Source organism: Nyctibius grandis, chromosome 4 (assembly GCF_013368605.1).
Source record: "Nyctibius grandis isolate bNycGra1 chromosome 4, bNycGra1.pri, whole genome shotgun sequence".
In the NCBI taxonomy this organism is placed as follows: domain Eukaryota; kingdom Metazoa; phylum Chordata; class Aves; order Nyctibiiformes; family Nyctibiidae; genus Nyctibius; species Nyctibius grandis.
The window spans coordinates 30,769,460-30,795,233 of record NC_090661.1 but is presented as its reverse complement, the minus strand read 5'-3'; the positions used below and the strand labels follow the sequence as shown (position 1 = coordinate 30,795,233).

The 25,774-nt window shown below is 38.6% G+C and overlaps 1 protein-coding gene across 1 annotated transcript in view; it reads right to left on the bottom strand.

Moving 5' to 3' along the window:
- The window catches only part of STARD9 (StAR related lipid transfer domain containing 9), a 127,849-nt gene that overhangs the window by 93,890 nt on the left and 8,185 nt on the right, over positions 1-25,774 (bottom strand). The window contains exons 2-3 of the mRNA XM_068398216.1: positions 11,451-11,520; positions 8,904-9,020 (exon numbers count right to left, since the gene is read on the bottom strand). Of these exons, the coding sequence (XP_068254317.1) occupies positions 8,904-9,020; positions 11,451-11,520 (187 nt within the window). The remainder of the gene's footprint in view (positions 1-8,903; positions 9,021-11,450; positions 11,521-25,774) is intronic.

The window sequence follows — 25,774 nt, the reverse complement described above, 5'->3', positions numbered from 1 at the left end:
GTGAAGATAAGTAAATAAAGCAAGCACAAATCTACAAAAAAAGGGAAGGGCTGGTTTTTGCTATAATATAAAGGAATAATTGGTGCTCATACCAAACACTTTAATAAACAGTCATACAGGACACAGTTATATTGTTTAGGTTTTTCAGGCTTTAGCTACTTACGTATGCAAGTCCAATCTCATGGCTGCAACACGTCAGAAACATGGGACATTTTCAGATATAAATGAAATGGCTGGGTTGAACTTGATCACAACTGCTGAATAAACATATCTCACTATTCAATGCTAGCACAGTCCTGCCCAACAAAATCTTTCAAAAGCCAGCTGCCTGCTAAAACAAAACAAAACAAAACACCCAAACCCATAAAATAAACCCCCCAAACCTGGCCCAGTCTTCTACTAAAAGTCCATCAGCATCCTTCCATCCAGTGACTACAGAACTTGCAGACCAATATGATCTTGGAGACTTAGCTGAAGTTCAGAACAATTTTTCAGTAATTTCTGTTCCCAAAAGACCAGTCTAACTGAAGTTATCCATACAACATGGCTAAGATTGGAGAAGAACCACTCCAGGTTAAAAACTAATCTTGGCTCAATCTGCTGCCCTGGAGGGACCATGAATATGACCTTCCATTCTATGTCCAGCCATACTATGGAAATACTAGCAGATGAACAAGGGAACCTGTTTGCAAAGCAGAAAGAGTAGGGAATAGTCCTCATTTTAGGTTAAAAGAAGATAAAAATATTACTACTTTGTCAGCATGGAGGAAAGACTGTGGTGTGATTACACAGAGGAATTTAAACTGTGAATGTTCATCTGCAAGTAAGAAAGAACAATCAACATCTGCAAACAGCTTATCTATGTAACAGATTTTTTTTAAATACGTCTCCAAAACTAGAAGTTAATTTTAAAACAATAATCATCCTTCCAAATAAGCATATGCTGTCAAGTTATTTCAGAAAGTTTGCAGGTCACCAGTACCAAGTTTTTGTTCTTACTAGTAAGACATGCAAAAATCACAAGGTTTATACAAGTAATGCAGATTGCGAATGTGCAGGTTCACTACAACATGCACGATGACTGACAACCCAAAGAACTTGTTATTCTCTTTTTTCTTCTAAGTTTCTGAATGCACTTACATACCCTTTCAATATTATTTAGCAAATTATACTGCCTGCCTATTGTAAAGGACATGCTCTGTGTGTCTGGTAAGCAACGGTCAGTGCCTATCAGGGAAACAGAATGAGTGTGTATGAGCACTAGCAGACTGAACAGTCAGAAGACACCTCATTTCATTGTTTGTGAAACAGTTTATTGATTTCCCTCAACTTGTTACCAATATTCAGCTTAATCCTTTCTTGTATACTCCTGTTTAGGCTTCATATTTGAAATGTAGCCGCATTAAGTTATAGTTGCATATGAATGTATATGACTATACAATTACTTCTATCAATTAACTCAATGTCTCAGTTATTTAAAACTAATTTTTGTCTCCTCAAAATACAATGTTTTTAATGTTATGCATGATAAATGGAAAAGAAACTTGATTCTTCTTTGTCTTCCAGTAAAGCCTGCTTTTAAGTTCACAATCATTCACTATAATTCCCAGAGAAGTTTTCTGCAAAGAAATCTTGGTATAGCCAGAAAGAATAACCTTATTCGATCACGAACTGAACACAGCAGCTGTGTTGCTGGCAGAAGATATATAGCATGCACTCATGGTGGTTTCCCTCCCTCCATCATAATCCATTATATACTGATCCAATTATTGTACAAAAAGCCTTTTTCTTACAGCACGCTCTCCTTTTCACTTCTGTCTCACTCTGGGTTGGAGAAAAAAATGTCGTGGATGGAATGCTTACTGCTTTTCAAATATTTCATGTGAAAATGCCATTTACGCCTACAGCCACTGCCTCCTTCTCTTTTTCCCTCCTTTTACACCAAGACAAGGGGCAGGGGGGAAAGGAAGAGAAAAAGAGAACAAATTGAAGGATTTTTCATTATATTTAAATCAGAGTTTTATTATGTTATAATTTTTAGAATTAGGCACCTATGCCAGATAACAGATCTTGAATTTGTCTTGAGAATTCACATGACAGTTAAAAACTTGACTCTCACAGGGAATGTATGGAGGCACAAAAGTGTCACAAACTCCGCTTAGAAAGAAAATGTCGCTCAGATAAAGTTCTTCAGAAGTGTGACTACATTTGCATTAAAAAAAAAAAAAGGAGAAGGTACAGTGACTTAGTCTGATGAAGGACCGAAAAGTACGTTGCAATGTTTTGCTTCCAAACAATACTGCTGTGTAACTTTTTTAAACTTTTTCAATTAACATGTAAAACAAACAAACAAAACCCTCCAAAAACAAAGCAAAAACCCTAGTGCCATATTGAGAATCTTGCATATTAAAACAAACAGTTACACACTGACAGGGAGGTAAGAAAATCATCTGCCCATCTGCCCCTTCCCCAACTATTTTTCTTAGCCGGAAGTAGTATAAAACCCAAATACGCTGGGAAGTCAAACGTGATGAAAAGCAATTATGGTACTTTTAAAACAAATAAGAAATGGAAAAATCTGTTTACAGGGGTCATGTGTGTTCATTCACATGAGCCATCAGTAACCCCCATTTCTGCCTTCAGAGCACAGAATAAAACCCCATCTTCCCAATGAATATATTTATAAACAAAGATAGAAATAATTAGATAATATGTTTGAATAGAAAGGAGTTCTTCCTAGCACACATTTGCAATGGACAGACAGGCAAAGTGAACTTGTGTCACTTGTTACATAAAGTTTAGAAATAAAAAAACCTTTAGTTTAACACACTGTCTTGCTTTTGAACAGTCTTGTAAAACCCTCAGTGGTTCAAATACACAGTGGAGGTGCACCAAAAAAAGAATCACAGTTATTCTTTCACTTACATTAGTAAGCCAGTGCTGAAGAATGGGGGTGGGGGGTGAGATGGTCAAGAAATTCAAATGTTCCTGACATTTGCAGTAAGACTTGTTTTCATACCCTTACTGCTTTCTCACTGTAAAACCATCCTGACTCATTAAGATAATACTTTTCATATGTGACACATCAAGTGCATCCTCCACATACAGGGAAATCCATATGAAATCTTGAACCTCTGTGCACATTCATATTTCTTAGATTTACCTCATAGACAGTCATCTTTTTGTTTCGTCATGGCCTTTTTGGTCGAGTGCTTTTATGATTGCATCTTAGAAGGTCCGATGAGGATCACAGCATTACTGAAAATTATAATATTCAGGAAGACACTGAAGGAATATACCTGCATAAATCTAATACACTATACTAAACCAAAATAAAATCATTATCAAGTCAAGCCTAGAAGTGTGAAATTCCTTGACCAATATGAATATAATTTGTTTCATTCTTTTGAAAGCCTGAGGTAAAAATTCTGAAGTCTAAATTGTGATTTCCCTTGTAAACATTATCATCTCCATTTAACTGATGCACTGAGGTACAAAAACTAAGCTTGAGATCTACAAAAAGTGTTGCAAGAAAGCCAAGACAGAGATTTAGATCCCACCGAAATCAGTGCACGTTGGGCACTTAAGCACTTTTCTGGATTTCACTCTACCATTCAAAGCCTATTAGTCATGGGATGTATTCCTCTTATCAAAAGGAACAGATTGCTACACACCAGCTATCTATGGCAACCGCTGTGTGTAAATACCTGCTTGTACATCCTGTGGGTCAGTCTGCCCACTGTGGTTACTGTGTGTGCACAATAACCGGATGGGTAGGAGGGTAGGCTGGAGGGAAGCTGAGGACTGAAGCTATAACAACCAGCTACAAGAATACTTAATGCTTGCACGTGTTCCTGTAACCTTAGGAATACTCTTTTGCAGAATAGTCTTAAGATTTTGTTTAACTGCTCTGGCATTAGATCAAGCTGAAATACTATTTTTCTTCAGTAGGATTTAAATGGGCATTTACTTAAGTTTTGCAACTGTTTTAAACATTTTCCTTTGCTTGGTGGAGCTAAAACAGGCTCGAGGAAAGAGTCATTAAGAGCTATTTTGGGTTTTACAAGGGAAACTCAAAAGATTGAAACTGACTATTCCATACCAGACAAAAATTTAGATTAGAGTAAGTTTAAATTTAGGTGTTTGTTTGCAAGACAACTATAAGGGTCTCAAAGCACCTACATATTAACTATTATATTCAACCAGCAGAATGAATCAGCAAGCCTGAGTCTGCCTATAAGAATAGAAATAACCCTAAATATCATTACAATATAATTATCACACATTATTTTTACTGCAAAATGGAAATATGGCATGAATCTCTATTAAAGGATAGTCCCATAGTTACACAATGGCCAAAGAGTGATGGATTTTCAACATTGTCTTTGGAAAACAATCCTGAACTACACACAGCTTCCTGAAGACATCTGTGGAGGAAAGGGGCGGGGGGAGAAGGAAGCAATAGTCACTTTTACACAAAATGTCCCACTTTACTAGAGGTTTTGTATTGTACCAAACTCACCTCTCAAAAAAACCTTAATACAAGAATGCAGGGAGACATGGTGAAACTACTTCATTGTATGCAAGTGGTAAAGCCCAGATGCAGACATGTAGCATTCTCCCTCTGTGAGACCAAACTAATTCTGCAGCACAGCGAAAAATGAAGTTTGTCTCACAAATGGCAGGAAAAGGAACATCATGACATATTACAGTTTCTTGTGGAGTTTTTTGTTTGGTTGGTTTTGGTTTTCTCATTTGGGTTTTGTGGGTTTTCTTTGGTTTTGTTTTTTTGTTGTTGTTGTCTTTTTTTTTTCTTTTTTTTTTTTTTTAAGAGTGTAACTATATCTTGACAGTGATGGTTTGGAAAACCATTCCCTCGTTTATAACCATAGAAAATACACATAACAAATTGCAGAGTTAAGATCAGAAAAACCATGCATGACCTTTTTCTCTTAAATGCCTACAATCTTTTAGAATTTACTTCTGTTTCTCATTTCATATTTTGCCCATCAAATGTTCTGTTCCTGTCCTGAATTAATGTTTATCTGTTACCTGTTCTTTCTCTGGTCCCACACAATTTTTTGTTACTCAATTTCTTTCTCTGCCATGTGTAGCCCTAGTGCCTGGTTCATCTCTCTGTACTTAGAAGGATTTAGCACATCTGTTTCCTCTCCTTCTTCCTTTAGTGGCTAGTAGCTCTGGTTGATTTAGCCAGTGACTATTCTCTTAGGGTATTTCTTTATTCCTCTATTCTGTTTATGCATCAACAAATCCACTCAGGAAAAAAAAATTGTCTTTAAAAAAAAGGTAGACTCCCCTTTGGAAAGAATTGCACATCTGTGAAAGCAGATGAAAACCTCAGCTTAATACCAATATAAAGTATTCCACTGCCCAGTGAGAAAACAAAAGCAACAGACCCAAGGATCTCAAACTGGCCACTTAAAAACCAGAGGTCACATTGCAAAATGTGGCATTCAGCTTATCTGGAAAACAAACATAATACTTGTATAGCTGAACTATTTCAAAAATCTTACATTTTGTAAAGAACTTATATAACTTCTAAAGGAAGACTAAGAATTCAGACTACTACTATTAGACTTCTAAATTAAGCTTATAAATTACTGGATCATCATTAGAAAGACTGTATAGTTTTGTTTTTCACTGTGGTTAGGAGAGAAATAAAGAAAACAGAATTCTGGCTCATATCTATTCCCCCAAATGTTTTAAATAAGAGAATAATCTTGAATAACAGTCAAAAACTATCCCCTTGTACCTGAAACCATCTTCTGAAACCATCCACTATCCAACAAATTATCTCTGCTAACAAGCCTGTTTCCCATACATCAACAGTGATAGGTTCTTCTTTCAGTAGTCAAAGATCAATTTTGTTTTTAATTTAGCAAACTTTCCTCTTTTCAGAGATATGAGGAGGCTTACATTCTTTATGTAATGCCCATCAAGAAAGCTTGTATATATCGTGAAGAGAGAATTATTTTTTAAATTCATCCCTAAAAAATATGTATACAATAACACTTCCTAAAAATAATTTCTATTTTTTACTCTGTTTCTGCCAGCTTTTGGAAGGGAAAAGCACTTCCAGTTTCAGTGCTATTAATTAAAAAAAAAAAAAAAAAAAAAAGTAAAAGCATATCATCTGTCACATGGGTATTGCTATTGCGGATTTTACTAATTTGGTTCAGTTCCTCTTCAGTGTACTGTACTGCAAGGTCTGCTCTCCCCAAATTAAAGTAAAAAAATACCTTCCCACCTTTTTTATAAATTAAAAAAAGGCAATAGAAGAAATACTAACATGAATGTATTAGGAAAAACAAACAAGGTGGGCAACAAGTATTCCCATTTTGGCCAATAGAAGTAGAATACAGGTGGCAGAGAAAGCACAATTTTTATAAACAGAACAATAAATCTGAACTTTTCATCCAAACATTTAAAAGTACTTACACATGTGTGACTTAAGCCTGTCACAAGTACCTGTGAAGTATACAATCAAAATATACAGGGAATAAAATGCCTTGTGTGTAGTCATCTCTCGAATGCAAGGGACCCCAGAACCTGAAGTGAGCAATGTGAACATCCAGAAGCAGCTGTAAGAATTATTCAGAGAAGCATATTTGTGTCTTTAAAATCATATTTTTATGTAAATACTATGATTTGCAGCCCTCTCACTCTTGTTTTATTGTCACAGAATCCTTAAAGAAGAAAATAACTTCATTTTTATATGTCCATCCAGCGGACAAAAAAAGGACAGTTTACTAAAAGACAGCATTCTACAAAAATGCACCTGAAGGCAGATACTTTAATCTACTTTTCATCCTCAACCAATACACCAATCATGTATGATAACAGTTGGCAGGATATCTTCAAGGAAAAAGCAATCCAAGGTCAGCTCATGAAAGAAAGCTTTTACTGGATGACAGTGCTACCAAACCTCCTTTGGCTGCCGATAGCATCGTTGCTGTAAGGAAGCTTAGAAACTTCAAGCTCAGCACTGAAGTGATGATTCAAAACATGGAATTAGTACAATAAACTTCATTCATACAGTGTTAGGGGGCAAACAAAGGCACAAAAGCATAGTAAGACTACAGTGTTCCAGTAGCCCTCTTCTCAAGGACATTTAAAGTATGCTTTCCTGGTCCTACAATCACCAAGACAGGTAAATAGCACAAGAAATTCACTCATGACTCCAGGCCTTTCAAAGCACCAGTCCATCTTTAAACACAACTCTATCAGAGGCTCAAGAGCCCAATGGTTACATGAAGCTGCATTGGACATCCTTTTAGCCAGCATCAGGCATGAGTAAGGAAACTATGGCCCATTACTTAATTTTCTATGGCCAGTGAGTTTGTTTCCCCTTCAGTGTTTTTATTGGATAAAACTGTATTGTATGGTAACACAAGACTTGCCACAGTGTCTGAAATACCTACTCAGCCCCAGTAAGGAAGCTGCGCTGTTTATATTGCATTTTACATTCTTCTCCAATTGCACTTTTATTAAATAACAACAAGAACAAAAAATTATACTTTTTAGCCAGTATTTATATTTTCCATTTGGCAGTTCTGATAATGTTTCGTACCGAATAGAGATAAAGCTGACTTGGCAGACTATTTATCAACACTTCATCTGCTAAACCATTTCAGTTAGAAAGCCAACCATATTGTCAACAGTTCTAAGCAGCATGCTTCTAAGTGTATTATGAGAAAAACTCATGAAGAACATAAAATGCAAATAAGCAAGTAAGATAATATAAAGGAGAGGAAAAAACCCCCAACACCCAACAGTTCAACATTTAAAGACTTGTTATTTGTATTCCCTAAAACGTAAGTTTATCTAGTGCCGAGTACTTTAGAAAGACAACTTTCTTTCTTAAACACTAAATACACACTTCCCAAGTTCCCAAAATCTCTTCCATGCTACTGCACCAAGCAGAAAATGTAGCACAACCAAAAATTTGATCTATTGTTCTGGTAATTGCCAAATTTGATAGTTTTTCAAATATTGACTCCCAAAAGTAAAACGATCCTGTGCTCATCACCACCAGAAATACATATTTCACAGGAGTATCTCAGTCTTAAGTGGTACTTTCTGTGAAAAACACCACAAATACACAGGTCAGAAATTCAGGAACAATTGTACTGACAACAGACAAAAATGAAATAAGATACAATTCTGAAGACAAAAGAGCGGTAAAAACTTACCTTAATGCCAACGCATGTGATTGTATGTATACATAAAGAAATCTTTGGACAGCTTTGCCATGCGTGATATTTATTTATTTGTAGTAGATTTAATAGTTCCTTCTTTATGAACAAATATTCACAGTTGTATCCTATTTTAATACCAAATCCTTCAACTTCTTTTCTTAACCAATCAAACCTTGGATCTTCAAACTAGGAAGAGTCACCATTAGTTATAAGAGATTTCTGATGCTTTAGCAAGAAAAGCTGCTCAGAACAATACACTATAAGTAAAATTTCCTGCTGTTAAAGATGTGATTACTTCACTGTTAATCCTTTCAGCAGCATCACCTCAACACTTTCCCTTTCACTTCAGAGCTTTCTCCCTCTAAAACCAAATTCCCTTCCCCTTCTCTAAAATTCTCATTGCTCAGCTAAAGTCCTCAGATCATCAGAATTAATGATCATTACCAAAGCTGATGATCTAATGAAAGTGTGCATCAGCTGACGAACATGGGTATTGCAGTCCTACTGCTCCTACATAAGACAAAAGGTACTGAGTGCTGTGCTATTACAAACAAATCAGAAACAGATAGGGGCAGAAAAGAAAATTATATTTCATCTATCCTAGGTCTCAATCTCTTTCTGTAGGTGTGAATATAAAGTACAAAACAGGATGGGAACACAGACATGAAGAACATCATCACTAACCATTTCCTGAGATGCATACTTTGGATCTTCGGGATCAACTGACCAGTAGCAGTAATCAAAGCTGAAGGCCACAGTCTTTTCTCTCGAGTCCCAAGTGCCATCAAGCCTACTGTCGACCTGACAACAAAAAGAAAAAAAGACAGAAAGACCAATTTAGTTTGAAGCTGAGCAAAAAGTAATTATTTAAAAACTAACAGGAACTTTACCTAGGATTAGTATTGTGAAAAAGGAATGGCAAATAATTTATCCTCTCTATTTAATTTTCTTTGGTGCTACATGCTGTTGCTCTACCCATTAAAGGCAAGTAATGAGTCAAAACATTACACAAAATTAACACCATCCACATGTAATTTTTCCCTAATCAGTAACTTTATTGTAACCTCAACATTCACAATAACACAAGCAGAAAAAAAGGTTCATTATAATTCAGTACCTGAACAAACCACTTCATTAACGGCCCCAAAAACTAGGGGTGACAGTGCTGTCTGCCAGATTACTGGATAAAGGGTGCTGTAAGCGCTAAACTCTGCCACTAGCTGTGAGGTTTACAAGGAAAACTAATTTACAGGCCCATCTGACAGGTTCATGTTTTTGGGGGGGTTCTAAACCAAGAAAGAGTAAAGCGAAAGAGGACAGAAATAATCTTAAATTATCTTTGAAGTAAAGAGGTTACATGTATTTTAAACCCCGCGTGATTCTAAAAGTTGTCATATTGAATTAAGTACAACCAAGGTTTCCTTTAGGCAAATTGACATCTTCATGAGCCTATTGATCATCTTCAATAACAACATTTTCGTCACGTTGCGATTCAGAGATTTTTATGCAATTACCTTTTATTTTCTTAAGTTTTCTGCAACAACAGGAAGAAGATTGCAATAGCAAGGCAGTGCTCCAGGCTATGTGTAAAAATAAAAAATAAAAAAACCTCCCTCCACCTCAGGAAAAGCAGCCCCTGATCATAGAGGTGACTACCCTTCTGGTGAGAAGGATTTTGTTTTGAACTACAAAGCACACCTACCCCAGATACAATAATGTGAACATTACTGTATAGATATTAATTTATACACTAATTTGGGTTCATCAAAGGCTGTTTAGATTTAGTTTATGCATAAAGCAAACTCACCCCCTTCACAAAACTCATGAACCACAAAACCTCAAGAGAGAAAACATGCACAAGCCAGCCCTTGCATCTCCACATAACCCTTCCCAGCCTGCTACCAGCAGTCTGCCCTGCTGCTGTGGTTTCCCCAGTATCCCAAAGCAGCCCACAGCGCCTCTTTAAACAAATAAAAGTAAAAAAACTCTCTAGGTCTAACAAGGCTCAGCTGGACCCAACTAGGCAGCTGCAGGGCCGAGGCCTCCACCTGCAGAGGGAGGCTCCCCCAGCCAGGGCAGGCAGCCTCGGGGCCCAGACCCTCCCAGTCCTGTGGCGGGGAGCAAAGCCCTCCCGAGGACAACCACCGGGAAGGGACAGCTTCGCACCCAGTGAATAAGCATCTCTTCAAGAGCTTTATCATGTGTATAAGGAATTGGGGAAAACTATTGCAGAAAGCAGTGAGTCTCAGACCCTCAAAGGCAAACACAGAAAAGGAAATATGCAGAAAATAAGCAACATTTTACATCCATGAGACCTCTCATACCACTAGTATTTTTCCCTCCTCTTTCTTTAAAAGAGAACACTTGTAGTCAATACAAAAATAAGTATAATGGAAAGAAGATAAATAGTTCAAATCTTTTAATTCAATTTTTGCCACCGTTTCTCTTCAAAACCTAATAAATTCTTTCTCTTGAACCAACAATCCAGAATAAGTGGGTTGCTTGCAGGTATAAAGAAAAAGGAGACAAGAAATACAAAATGCATCCATCGTTTGGGATCCCCCCAGTAATCACAGTTATCCCACGGTTCATTTATTTGCCTTTCAAGCAGAAGCATGTTTGACAACATAAAACTGATTTGCTCCCATTCTATTAATTTCGTGAAGGATCGTGGCAGCTTCAAGTAGTTCAAGAGCCTAAACCAGAGGGCTGATTCCCATGCACACCGGCTCCAGAGCTGTCACGGAGGACGACAGCTACATTCACTTTATTCTTATGTATCTTGGTCTTTTACCAAGGCCTGAAGTGTAGCTGAACACCTTTTGCTCCATTTCATGCAAGTCAGTTGCACTCTAAGTGCAAATGTGAGAGGAGGAGAGATACCAGGAAGGAAATTATCCAGATGTTAGTAACCGTAAGATAAGCACAAAATCCTAAACAATTTACTAACAGCTTTGAATGATGGCGTGCAGCCAGATTGCAACAGCTTTGACAAATACAAAATACAGAAAATGCAGCTGCATGTTATACCCCTGTCTAAAAAAACCACCAAAACCCCAAACTAAAACAACCCCCGCCACACACACTTTTGCTGCAATTATTCTAGAGCTGTGCCAGTTTAAACTTCTCCTTTAATATTTCTATTAGAATGAACAATAGCCAAACAAACATAGAAAAGCATCAGGATATCAGGATCCTTATATGAGAAAGAGAAGATGACAAAAAGCATACCTTTATATTTCTGACTTTTGCCACTTTGTCATCAACTTCTACAATCACTCTTCCTCCTTCTGCACTCTCTCTGTTGAACAGAACACATTCAAACATCTGTTTAGGTATGAAGATACAGAAAGATGCATGTCAAATTCATAAACCCCAGAAACTTGTGTTTAACAAACTGCAAATTGGAAAAGCTACAAAACAAGACACTCATGAGACACTGACAGGAAGTAGCATTTGCAGATCTGCACCCAGGTATCTCAATAGTAAAAGAACAAAACAGGACTGCGGTCATTAAACAGTTTCAAAGTGCTTGTCCTAAATACTTTGTTAGGATTTTATTTCAAATTAAATGTTGTTTTAAATTATGTTTACAAGGAAGTAGATTGGAGCACGGGTAGACTGGCTCTGCTTTGTGGAGTACGGATCCACGTCAGACCTGTGAGCCACAAGTGTTGTCAAGTCGTGCTGTCTGATTTTTACCACATAATCCAAAGTGTTTGTTGTAGTCCTTAAAGTACTCTTTAGCAAAACAAAACTGTCCTGAAATGTAAATGGACAGGATTGTTCCACAAGTGCAAAGAACCACATGCTCATACATACTGTCTGTATAAGACTCCCATTGAACACAGCTACGACTGGCTACTACAGCCAACTTCCACTTCCAAAGATGAGTCATATTAGAAAAGAATGCAAAAAGCATGTGGCCAAAGCAAAAAAACCCAAAAGAACAACCAACTCCTTATTTCTGGGTTGACAGCATAATAGCTACTTGAAGTTAAGGATGTTCTTATTTATAGGTGTGTTGATTCACATCTCTCAATAATTAACATGGATTTTTTACACATAACAAGATAGAATTAAGGAAGATGAGGTCAGCGGCCTACTTATCTGACAGCAAAAAATAACTGAACACTTTTGTACTGAGAGGGTAAGAACAGGAAAAAGATATTTTGTCCTTTATATTTCTTCTATATTTTGCTTTGCACTCTTGATATGGATAAATCTTGTAAGCTGCAACTTTACCAGAAAGTTTTATTTTGATGAAGCCTAATGCCTTTGTAAAGCTGGAAGAAATTGGTTTAGAAATAAAATCAATTTTGTCCTGAGTGCAGTTTTGTCACACTTTGTTTAAAATCAAGCTGGAGGCACAGACATCATAATTTAAGATTAGCTGTATATATATGCCCTGACAATCAGCTGGATCGGTATCATCAGATCAGTTAAAAACTAGATAAGATAAAACAAGAGTTAGAAAGTTTAAATCAAATTGACCGCTGCTCATTCATGGCCCCAGATCTGTCTTTTAACAGATTTCCTCACATGTGTACAGAAGTATTTACTCCCCCACCAATTACAATCTCCTTTCACTGACAGCTCTAACCTCCAGGCAGCATGTGGCACAACACAGCCTGCCTCTGGGGTTTCTCCTCTCTGGTTCTCAGCTTTTACTTCACGCTTTCTGTATCAAAACAACATTCAAAACAATGCCTTAGGACACTTAAGACATCGACAGAGACAATCACAGTAGCATTTGAGCTTTACAAGCATAAAGAAGTTTTAAACACATTTCTGAGCATAGGCCGTCCCTGTATTGCTGATAGCAAATAATGCTTTACCTTAAAGTCCCTGTGCTTCACTTTACTAATTTTAAGCACCTGCCTTGAGACAGACTGAACTTAGAACTTTCTGTAACACAAACTTATATGTGGCACTTCACACAGAAAATACAAGCACAGCTCCCAGAGGTTTTAGTTAAGCTGTGAGTGTTTGGGCAGTTCAACACATCAGTCACCAGAGCCCTAACTTAGGCCCCAGGAGAAAGAGGAACACACTCACAGAAGGGAGAATTTTCATTACATGTAGCTGAGTACTGAATGAAGGCCCCATAAGGCTCCCTAAGGAACAAATGAAGAAGGACAAGTGCCTAAAGATAGAGGCGGTGAGTGTCTAAGGTAGAAATTTGCAACTGATGCATTTAATCTGTCACATGCAATTTCTTAGATGTTTTGAAAAGCAACTGTTTTCCAACTCAAGTAAGTTTGGGGACTTGCATATCCACATACAAAGGTCTGACAGGTGAGCTAATGGACAAAGCTGACAGTTATCCTCTGCAGCAGACCAGATCTAAGAGGAAAAGGGACATTTTGACAGAGAATTTCACAAGAATTTAAGAACACCAGAAGACAAACAAAACTGGAGGGATCTTCCTTCAGTAACACATATTCGTTTCTCCATTGCCCCAGTATGATCTTGGCCCTATTCTGCTTCCTAATCCAATGAGCATTCCCTATTTTTCCATCCTACTGTTAACCCTCCAGTCTTATTACACCAGTTATAGTTCACTGAGTTCCTATCTTCCTCTGCCTATGCACTCACATCACCCCTTACAGGTACCTGCTATCTGTTCTCTCTGGCATCTTGTCCACGGGCCCACATTCAATTTGAGTGTCTTCAACTGCTCTGCAGGTCTCAGGTCCCTTCTCCTGCTGCACTGCAACTGGTTTTAGGCTGATCTCTCTGCTCAAAAGGCACATGATCCTACCCTCCCTGTCAACCCTTCCAGTATCTATCTCAAGTTTACTTGTACACTCCACAACTGAATCAGAGTTTCTTCCTGGACACCTGCCAGGGTCAGCAAACAGATTATTGTGATTAAATGGGACAGAAGACCTTGCTGTCAGTTCCTATACCCAGGCTTCAATTGTGACTTGGACAACACTGAGCTCAATTTATCAAGGTAGTGCTTAACTGATGAGTTTTTTGACATATGGGGATGGTACAAGCACAATTTGGTCAACACAAGAGAATACAAGCTCACATGCACCCAGAGAAAGCAGATCCCTTAAAACTTTTACCTGTTATGTTCTTCACTGAGCATGTTAAAGAGCTTTAATTGTTTAGAACTTGGGCAGAAATGGGTGGATTCAGATGGAGAATTCAAAAAACACACACCAGATTTCCAATTTTAAATCAGTTGGAAATTCAAATAAAAGGTCACCCTAAGTTGCTTTTAAATATTTTAAAACCTAATTTTCCTGTAACTTCATCTTCTGTAGCAGCTGAACTGTTCTGGATGAAGCTTAAAAATATCTAGTTTGAGGCAGGCATTCATGCACAGAAGACTTATACCCAAATGGTTGAAATCTAGCAAAGCTTTTAATAGTTTTAAACACTAGGGTATTCTAATTGAAGACATAAGGCAACCTCAGCAACAAGCAGTGCTCCCAACTCCACCTATAATAATTACATGAAACTCACTGCCTTCAGTCTACATGCACCATACACAACCCTATGAACAAATGACTTTATGCTGCTGGTTCTCATCACCTGACATTCTCCCAGGCCACAATCATTACTTAAGATTCAAGATAAAGAAGAAATTCCAAACATAAAACCTTCGAAGCATGAATTTTTTCATATAAACTTACATAATCAAAATAAATATAAGAACAGTAAAATACAAACAACACAAAATAAAATTACCACACCACCTTTTACCACAGGGTAACGTGATTCCTCAGTATGCAGACAAAAAGCTCTATGCAGCAGTCAAGTAGCTTTGTTCAAGTCTCACAAGAAAGTCACCAGCAAGCACGGATATAACTAAAGTCTCCCCTTGCTCTGGGTCCAGATTCATAGCATACTTTATCTATCTTAACTGCAGCCTGCTGCTGCAAGGGGCAATCTCTCTTCTCTGCTCCAACATCCCACATCTGTTCCCATTTCTTTTCTTGCATCTGATCTAGCAATAACACACCCATGCAATGACTCAGATCAGCTGTGATCAGAAAACAAACACACCAAAATAAATAATCAAGGTGCCACAGGACCAGCAAGCCCTTCCAGAGCACTGAGCACAGTGGTCACACAGTTGCTAACCCAAAGAGAGAGAAAGGGCAGGAACATGTGGTGGTGGGAACGGAGACCCCTCCCTTCTGCAGCAGTTTATAGCCAGAGTGCATTGAGCACAAACAAAAATGGACCTGCAGCCGTTCCCAGCTCTACAAAGCATATGTTCAGCCTCCCTGGAAACGTGTTTATTTCATCCTTCTTTTAGGTACAAACCAGAGAATTTTGGGAAAGAAAGAATAGTTTAATATATAAAGCCCAGAAGGCAAAGCAGAATCCCAGCTGTTCTACATGTTCTGTAGACTCCAGATTGCAAACACTACAAAAGCTCTCTCAGCAAAATCTATGTTTGTCAGTACAGTCTTACACGCGTGTGCACCACAGTTTGCATTTGACTGATAAAACAATCCGTCATCCTTAAGAATGGGTGCTCTGCTCCACAGCTATGAAAGCTGTATTGCCTGTACCAATAAAATCAATTCCGAAGTACACTAAATACATTTGACTTCTGCTGCTCAGAAGTCACAGGGACTTAGCATTTAGCTTCCCCATCCTCCCTTCTTCCCCACTTCTTGAAAAATTAATGTTTGGGAAGAGCCTCTCTTCTTGTAAATTACTTTGTACAAATAACTCATTTTCACGCAAAGATAGAGCTGCAGAAAGACCATTTAACAGTATATGTCCCAGGAAAGACCTGGATCTTCTCAGACACAGAAAGTTTTAGAGGAATGCAGACCCAGAAACAGAACAGTGACACAAGTACGGAGTGCAGTGGCAGGGCTGTGATGGGGAGCTACAAGAGAGACATGACAGAAGCAAAGCTGCTGTGGTAGTCCAAAAAACAGGAGCAGCCTAAAGGAAAATCTTCTCTTAACATTTGCTGTTCCTATGACAAATAATTTATGCAGCCAACATGTAAAGCTAATGCAGCTCCAGAGGGACAACAGACACTCTGCAAGACCTGGAAGAACAAGCCAGTGGAAAAGAATCACGGGAGGATCAAGACCCCTGAGAGGGACATTTCCACAGCTTGCTGGACCTTACTGAGATGAGTTCAGACACTGGGTACAGAAGTGCAAGTAGGTATATAGAGCTGGAGGAAGCAGTGGGTGGAAAGAAAGGGGAGAGTTGTTTATTTTAGACTTCATAAAATTTGCCCCACTTCTCCACCCTTTCAAATAACAGTCAGGCACTTGGAGAACAAAGGAGCTGTCTTTTAAAAGTCATCTGTTTATTTTAAAAATATTCACATGCAGTAAAGCAAAAATATTGGAGTCATTAGCAGTAGTCATGTCACAATAAAACAGCTTCTACAAATACAGACCACCAAATGCTCACCAGAGTAATCAAACATACTACAGCCAATATATAGCACCCAAGTACACGAGAAATCTTAAATTGTTTTTGAAAGAATGACTGCTCATATGAACTTTGAAAGCAACCCTGCAACGTAATCATTGAAAGTACTTATGCTTTCCTACCAATTCCCATCACCCAAGTTAACTCCAAACCCAATCTCAACCTGTACTGAGACAGAAGACTTCAAAAGCAGTATGGCAACAGTATCAATCCCTCCCCTCTCGCAGAGATTTTTGCTGCTTTGGCAATCATGTCAGTTATAGGTTTTGGAATGATTCACTTTATCTTTTTTCTAGACTTTTCTAGAAAAAAGTAGCCTCCTGTGGCCTACTGTGATGGACATTTTCACATTCTGCTTACAAACACAACCAAAAGGACACCCATAGCGAGCTCGACAGGATGCATGCCAGCAGTCACTGCTGCTGTCTCTGGGACTCTGTCACTTCCCAGGATGTGACCCATAGCCTACAAGTAAGGTACAACATTTACCAAACTACCTCTACTTCTACCTGGGACAGTTTGTGCCACTAAGGCACCCCTATGCAGTCACCATGCCAGCAGCTGTTGTATAATCCGGAGGCAAATCTAACCCAAGGTTTTTCTTGGTCATAAAGTCTGAAGGTTCTATGGCGAAAAGTTCAGGGAGTATTCAGATTTATCTTTCCTTCCCATTAACAGTACATGGTAAAGTGTCTCTGCCTCTTGTTTATTGGTGGCGTTGGCAGAAGTGTCTTTGAGAAGCTGCCATCCTTGCAACCTCCTGAGTGACTGACCTTGGCCACAGAAACAAAAAACCAAACAATGCAGGGTGTATTTTCTAAGTTATGTTAGTCTTCAGAGAACACTGCCCTAGACAAAATGGGTTGAGGACACATCTATTGAGAGACCCAGGGTGCAATGAGAAGGGCACTAAGACTCCATGCTGGTCCATAAGAAGTTGTAGAGAAGAATGTTAAAGCCTTCAGCCATTAGAGCTGCTGCACTCTACTGACAAATTAAGGTACCTACAACCACAACTTTCCCAACACAGCATTCCTCCATGACACCAGCATAATCTGTATCCTTCTCCCTACTGCTGTAAGCTGTGAAAGTCAAGAGCTTCTAACAGTATGAACATCCTCATTTTGGCTAATGCAGGTTTTGGTTTTTGAGGGGGTTTTGTGGTTTGTTTGGTTTTTTTTAAAGTATCAATAAATTTACCTAAAGTTTGTTTTCAATGTTTTTCATTATTTAGTACTACCCAATACTATTTTTGATATTTCTCTTCTAAGTCATAATTGTTTTACTGTGTCTTGCAAAAGAGGAGTGCACACCCAGTCAGCAATCCTCCTACCAAATTCAGAACAGATGTTTATAAATAATTTAAAAATCCGTATTGAAGCCAAGTACACAGAGTTCACCAAGACAGCACGCTGCTATACTAGACATGCTGCTCAAGTTCTCTTTCAAGGCCACTCACAGCTGCAAGGAGCTTTCACTGGTTCTGATAATGGCTAGCACAATCTGACAGTCAAAAATCACCATTCCTAGTGATCACCATCATTCTTGTGTAGTTTCCCCCTATTCTTCTTTGCAAATATTATATAGCAACAAAAATAGGAATATTTGGTGCAGAGATAAACATGAGGTGCACTTTTCAGATACAGGCCAGCTCAAACAGTTAAAGTCTCCTCAATCTTACCAGACTTTTGATATATATATTCATGAGCTAGGAGAGGAAGCGCAGGATGGCCTCCTCTGGTTACAGTAAGCTCTGTCTCCTGCCCATGCAAATGGCACAGTACGAGTGTTCCTGTCTGCACCAGACTGAAGTCTACTAGAACAAGAGCATCAGGCATCTTCCTTGAGCAATCCAAGTCAGAAATATTCCTGATGGTCCATCAGTGCTTTGAACAGCTGTGGAATAATGATGCTTTCTCTTTCATACAGAGGCTTTGAGGGGAAGAAAGGAGAGGAAAAAGTCTTTTCATGTGTCATACCACCAGCATTTAAGGAAGCATGAAATAAGAAGGATTTAAAACAAAGCTGCAGTCCAGTCAGTCCAGTTTCATCCACCCTTGATTTCTCAACTGTTTACTGAGTAATGAGATATCATAATTCACAGGCTTTTGCATCAAAGAAATTCTGTGCAAATGCCGCAATTTCCATGCAAACCAGAATTTGGATACAGTGGTCAGTTTTCATTCCACCAGGTCAGAACTTCAGTCTCTGATCACAGTTAAATAAATGACTGTGACACTGAATGCTGCTATGCACTGTCTCATCTCTCTTCCTTAGGTACCTCTTTCACTGTATTAAAAACAGCTACTACAGTAAACCCTTAAATTCTAAAAAAAGAGGGGCAAAATTCCATTACTTTGTTTAAAATCTATGCTACATATAGGAAGATGGCAGGAAAATTTTAGAAGTGCAGTGCTTTTTAAAGTTCACGTAAAGCATTGGACTAAAGAAAAGGAAACTGGGGAAATCCTACCCAAAACTCACGTCAATTCTTCATGCACAGTGGTGGTATCTCACCACGTACTGCACAAAGGTTCCACAAGACTAGCCTCCATCCTCTGCACCATTCCCCAAGGAAGATGTGCAGCGATCTCTATGCATGCAGTCATGTCATCTTATATTACTACAACTTCTCTCAGATAGATAGAGTATGTGGTCTTAGAGAACAAAACTGCCCAGCACAGCCATGGCTCTGGACAGGTTATTTAATGACATTGTGCCCCATTTTTCTTTGCTGCATACAAAAAAATCTGATCCCTGCTCCAAAAGATTCTGACACTCATCAAGTATTCTTAGGACTTGGGAGGAGAAGCATTCTATGAAAATGCAAAATATTAGTTAGAAGGCTTCCAAAAGCTGTTTTTGCTGTTGTTGTTTTAGGACATTGTTGTAGCTGCTTTTGCAAAGGCAACAAGGGAAGTGAGGAGACAATCAGCCTCTTACTCTGGGAATTAAACTGCCAGAAGCTAGCACCTTGTGCTCCTGGCTTAAATGAGTACAGGCACAGTATTGTCACTTAAAATCAGCAGAAGAATCATCTTCTGCAGAATGGGTGATGGTGGCCACTCAGGACGTGTAGAGTCCTGCCCTTTTAAAGAGCTAGAAAGTCTGCCCTTTATCAAAGTTAGAAAACTTGCTTCATGCAACTGCAAGAAAGAATACATCTGGGAGAGGTTGCTGATGCAGTACCCTTATAAAAACACAGATTTGACTTACGAAAGCCACCTGCTTGCGCCAAGTACAGATACTAAAAGAGCAGCCCCCTCAATGACAGTTTACATGAAACTTTAAATAATAGACCAGGCAAAGCAAAATAACTAATTTGAGAGACAGAGAGGAAAAGATGTCAAGATAACCTTAACAATAGGCTAGGTTAAAAAACAGGATACACAAATGTTAAAATACATTTGTTTGGAAGAGGGACCTCCTCTCTACAAACACGAAATTAGAATATCAACCTTTCTTTTAAAAACCCCAGCCTTCTGTGGAAAAAAAAAAAGCTTGTAATCCTGAGCAATGCATAACCAATGCAATCTGTATGGATTTTCAGACACCAGCTCTTGGAGGCCTGAGACAGCTCTTTCCCACCAAAAGGTACGAACCTCAAAGCCCATGGCTCTTGGGACAGAGTTCAACTACCATCACCTGGAAAAAGGGAGCGTCATGTAACAGAGGGACACAGAGGAACATCACTCACTCAGCTATCACAATAAATAAAAGTTAATAAAAGCAGATAAAAGCCTGCCATTTGTCCAGGTGTGAGAGGACAACAGCACCAAGGTAGCAAGGAATATATATACTAAAATATATGATCGAGAAGGCTAAGGAAACAAGGTCAGGGTAGAAGACATACATTTTGCTATACTGTGTTCAATGGCCTGCCTTAGCCTAAACCTTAGAATAGCATGAGAAGTGTCTAACAGTGCTAAGCAAGCTAATAGATGTTTTCTACTCTTGCCTATTACCTCTTTTTTTTCCTATATTTGGACCTTTTCTTTTCACAGATACATTCTGTTCACTTTGAAATGAAAGACAATTTTGTCATTTTCTTCAAAGAAAGCAGTATTTTGTCTTGTATTTGAAAATTACATCCATGTGGGACATATGGTGAATACCTATAAAACAAAATTATACTACATCCATTTTCCAGAGATTTTTTGACTGCAATATATTTCTTGCGCTAATGTAAAATATACACAGATTTCTAAGGAAGTTATTTCCATTTACATCCAGTAAAGCAGTTAACAGAGATTATGGCAATATTCCATTCACAAAGAGCTAATTTATCCAACACACTTAGGTCACAGAGCAAAGTTTAAGTCAGCTTAACAAAAGCACCAAAAAGAAGGAAAAAATCCTCCCATCTACTTTTAGAAATATAAAATAAAACAAATGTTCTCTCCTTGCAAACACTGGTTTTTTTTAAGGAAGATTAAGTACAAACACTTTTTAAACACTATCCAAAAAGCACAGAAAAGCTAACTTAAGCCGAAGTTGAAGTTGTGAACAAAAATTAACTGTATGAATACTAATGATGCCAATATCTTGTGTCATTATACACTTGCATCAAATACATGTGAAGCAGTGTATCACGACAGTTTGAATAAAGTAGAGTCATGGCTTTTTTTTTTTAAATATAATTAGTAAAGCTTTTGAAACGTTAACCTAAATGTCTATGGCTATCTTTCCTCAGAGTACACTCCTCTTACCACTGGCATTATGAAGTTTTAAGATAAAGATAAAACAACCCGAACAAGGTTGGTTCAAAAAGTGCTTAGAAAGGGCAGCACTGAGCAACTAGAGAAAAACAAACATTTTAAAAGGAATATGCTTGAATAAGTAAAACAATCATATTTGCTTTGATGGGGGTAAGAGGGAAAACAACAATAACCTCCAATCTGCTGTTGCTTTAATTTTATTTTGATACAGCGTTTAACAGCAGTTATACATAAGATTCAAGGAATGTTTTCTACAAAAGCTGCTACAAGTTATCACTCTTGTCAGCAGTAGGCAACATTGCTTTATCTAAGTTCTTGTGGTTATGTGTAAAGTAGCCAATAGCACAGTCTATAAAACAGCAAAAAGTCTTGCTTACGTAATCTTCCTTTTACTTACCACAATGTGATTAGAAAGAGCAAAGGAGGTGGACCACAGCACAGAGACTAGTTAACAAAGCTGACCCTACAGCAGATTAATAAAGGCATACCCTGCACAAACCAACAGTGATTTACTTTGCATTATTTCCAGAATTATGTTTAAAGTAAATTTATTTTTCTATATGACTTTCCTTTTGAATAGAAATGAATTTTACATGTTTACATCTTAATGCATGGATCAGCAGAGCTCCTCTCTCACCTATTCACTGCAGCCATGCTCATCGCACTGCTCAGGTTAGCCTGGCACACCAAGCATGTTTCTGGAAATCGTAAGACACTTTCCCTTCTATGCAAGACAATTCCCTCCCAGCCTTGGGCTTGCTCACACCTGTTAACTGGGTTCTTAGGAGCTCAAACTTAACTCCTCTATCCTTATCCCACCCTCAATCCTCATCACCTGCTGCACCCCAGGAAGGCGATTAGAGGATTATGCCATACAGAGCAGCAGTAAGGAGGAGAACTCCTGTTGCAGTTCAGACTCTGATAGTAAACACCTGCACAGCTGGAAGTGTGGTTCAGCTTTGCTGCTTGGGACTACCCTGACATTTCTTTGATGTTCTCATTTGCCAATGTGTGGAGGACAAGCTCAGGAACTCCTGAGGGGACTGGGAATTAAACAGCTGGCCAGAAGGCTTCAAGTTACAGCTTGGAAACAATGCAAAGCAGAAAAGGCAAAGGGCAGCTTTCAGGTTAATTAATCTGTTCAGCAACTCTTTCAGGTGACATGTCTATGAGGTTCATAGATGATGGGAGAGTTCATTTGTGAGTTATTAAAGACACCAGGAAAGACCCTTTCAAATAAGAGCTGCTTGCTAGTCTCTCCTTTTCCAGGTCACAGAGGCAGCTGAAAAATGGAGAAGATATTTTCAACAGCAGAATATGTCTTCTGCTTTGCTCCTGCACAAGTAGCTCCCAAACTTCAGGGCCCAGCAAAGTACCCTCAAAAAGTGTCACAAGGCAACTTGCATGCCCTAGCGTCAAGTTTTTAACTTACACCACTCTAATTTAACAATTCAATTAAACAAACTTGCTGTGAATGATTTCACCCAGGCCTCAATGCACAATCTGTGAAGGAATGCAATGTCTTCTAGTCACTGGTGCATGCTAAAAAGAGAATCCTACCGTAATGCATGAGGCTTTTCATTGTGGTATAGAGCACTGTTTTTTAAAACCCTTCTTTCCCATCTTCAAGATGACTTACACAGCAGTTCTCAAACTACACTGGGACAAGGGAATATAAGTGTGCACAAGTGAACTGAGACCAGCTGGATGCAGAGCAGAAGGTGCAGAGGAAGTGGATCATGGAGGAAAAGACATGAGGCAGCTGTGCTCCATCCTGGTCCCGGCTACACTGTCCTGGACACATTGACCGCTCCCCTCCCAGAGGGCTTCCCACACACAAACACAGCCCTCCCTTCCTCCTCTCATATATGCAGGGCTGAGGTCCACTGTAAGAGCCATCAGCAGCCACAACCAGGTACAGGAATTGTGATGGGATACCACAGGGACAAACGTTTTTGAAACTAGCAGCACATAAAAGCTAGCATGGGTTTCTGCTGGCCTACATAAATAGTTGGAAGGGCATGTCTAATGCTGCAGGTGTTACTGTAGCATACAAATATCCAACACAGCTTTAGGTGAGCTACCCAGGCACAAGGAGAGCCCTAGACACAGTACTGAAATACTTAAAGGATAATGTACCCTCTTTCTCAGCCAGTCACACTATTTCCAGGTCTGAAGGGTTTGATCTGATATCATAGCACCACACTGCAGACCGTGGTGTTGGCATACTCCACAGAAGAAATTAAGAAAGAAAAAGAAACAACACTCCTAGTTCACATAGTTACGTGCTAGCATTGAAAGTGTTTCCATCAACAGCTTCTGACTGACAGCCAAAAATAACATTACACTTTCCTTACAAAAGATTAATATCTAATAGACCAAGCATTAAGATATCTGAAAATAAACCATAAAAGGTTTTCATCAGTTCCCAGCTCCTACTTAATACCTGATTATTGCCTATTGCTATAGTCAATTTATAGCACCCATTCAGGCTTCCATATTTCATTCTGAGGGGGAAATGTATTTACACAGAACAAGTACCCATGTAACCACAAAGTAACAAATCTTTTTTAGTATGCAGAATAGTAAATGTATAATAAAGACTTTTTAAAAGCACTGTCACTCTGGGGAATGCATTTGAGGGAATTTACTCCCAGGACAACATTTTGGTGATAAAAAATCATTTAGTCTGTTACAGAATGACTGATGGCATTACGAAGAACATTGGCTACAAGCTATTTAAAGTTTAGGCAAAGGAAAAACTTCTGCATTCTGTATAACTGTACTCACTTCATAACTATCAGGGATTATTTGTGCATAGGAGACCTCTGTCAAAGAATGTATTGTCATGGGTGCCATACAGGCACAGAACAAAAAGACCACTCTTTGCCTTATGCTAAATAACAAGTTGCAGATGTGATTAATATGGTTTATAAAAAATGGAAACTTTAAACAGAAAACTGGATTTTATGAACTCCTGCATTAACATCTTTTAACATCTGAATATTCTGTAAATTTTAAGATGCAAAAACAATGTTCATCTGCCATTGTAAATTAAGTGAAAAGAAGCAATGAACAAGTCAAGTTTGTACGATAGCCTAGAAAAAAACAACGAACTCTCTAGTTCTAGCCTTTGCCTGTAGCTTTTCAGTTTTTGGGACTCTTAAAAACCAAAGTTTATTATTTTTGGCTGGAACTGCAATTGTACACATTACAGTACTTCAATCCAGTTGAATTGAAATTTTTATGCAGGAAGTTTTTCTTTTTAAAGCACCTAAGAGATCGCAGCAGCTCTGGCAACATGGGTACCAGTTAGAGGCAATCACGGCATGTGTGTGTATAGAGAGAGTGAGCAGCTTGTGTGACCACAGTATGGAAGTGATATAAGAAGCTGGAATAGAAAGGGTGGGCACTTATGCCGCCTGAGAGCTTCAGTCCTTTCAATCTCTATCAAGGTTACTTTAAGCCTTCATATATTTGGTATTGCCTCGAAGTCATTACATTTGGACAATTTTGGTCAAGGCTAGAAAGCAAGTTCTCATGTCAGAGCCTTCACAGAGAATATCCAATCACTTCCCCTTCCCTTTTATAAAATACAAAAATACATCTTGAAACACTTTGCTGACCTCAGCTGTGGCAATACAGTACAAGGAACAAACAGCCTATTGCTTTTAGGGTCAAATACCACAAGACTGGTCTCTTCTTCCCCATCCCATCAGTTACACTACCACAGGTTGAGTAGATGGAATTATTTAACAGTCTCTTCTCATATTACCTCCTGAGTTTCCATGCTCACCTTTGTACAAACATTTCCATTTCAGCGCCAGATTAGTTTCTCCCACGTGCAGGAGGCTGTCCACCTTTCTGATCCCACCCTCCTCTCCAAGATACACTGCAGACCAAAAAGCTGGCCCACGTTGACTGTGTTGAAGGTTTATCTGACTGAGTTACAGGAGCTGTTTAATGCAATAATGATATATGCAGTGTTATGCACTGCTTAATGCTCCCCATCAGGGAAGAAACATTAAGACAGACATGGTAGAAAGTTTGTCACCAAGGAGGATGTGGTGAGAGGGAAGATGACACCCCTGCCAATTCAGTCTTTGGCTTCTCTTCCCCAGATACTAAGAAACACTCATTTTAACTTATGTGTACAGGAGACTCTACTAAGTCCACTACATAATTGCAAATAGGCAGCAAAACACTATTGTGGAAGAAACAAGAATGCCATTGACTGCATAACAAGATACATCACCAAGTCAGACTTTTAAATACTTTCCAGTCTCCACTAAACTCTGCAAGACTGAACCAAAAGAGTCCTATGGTTTGGATAACTTAGTATGATTACCAAATTGTCATTTAATGTTAATACTTAGGAATTGTATACTGTTTTTTATTTCTAGAGAG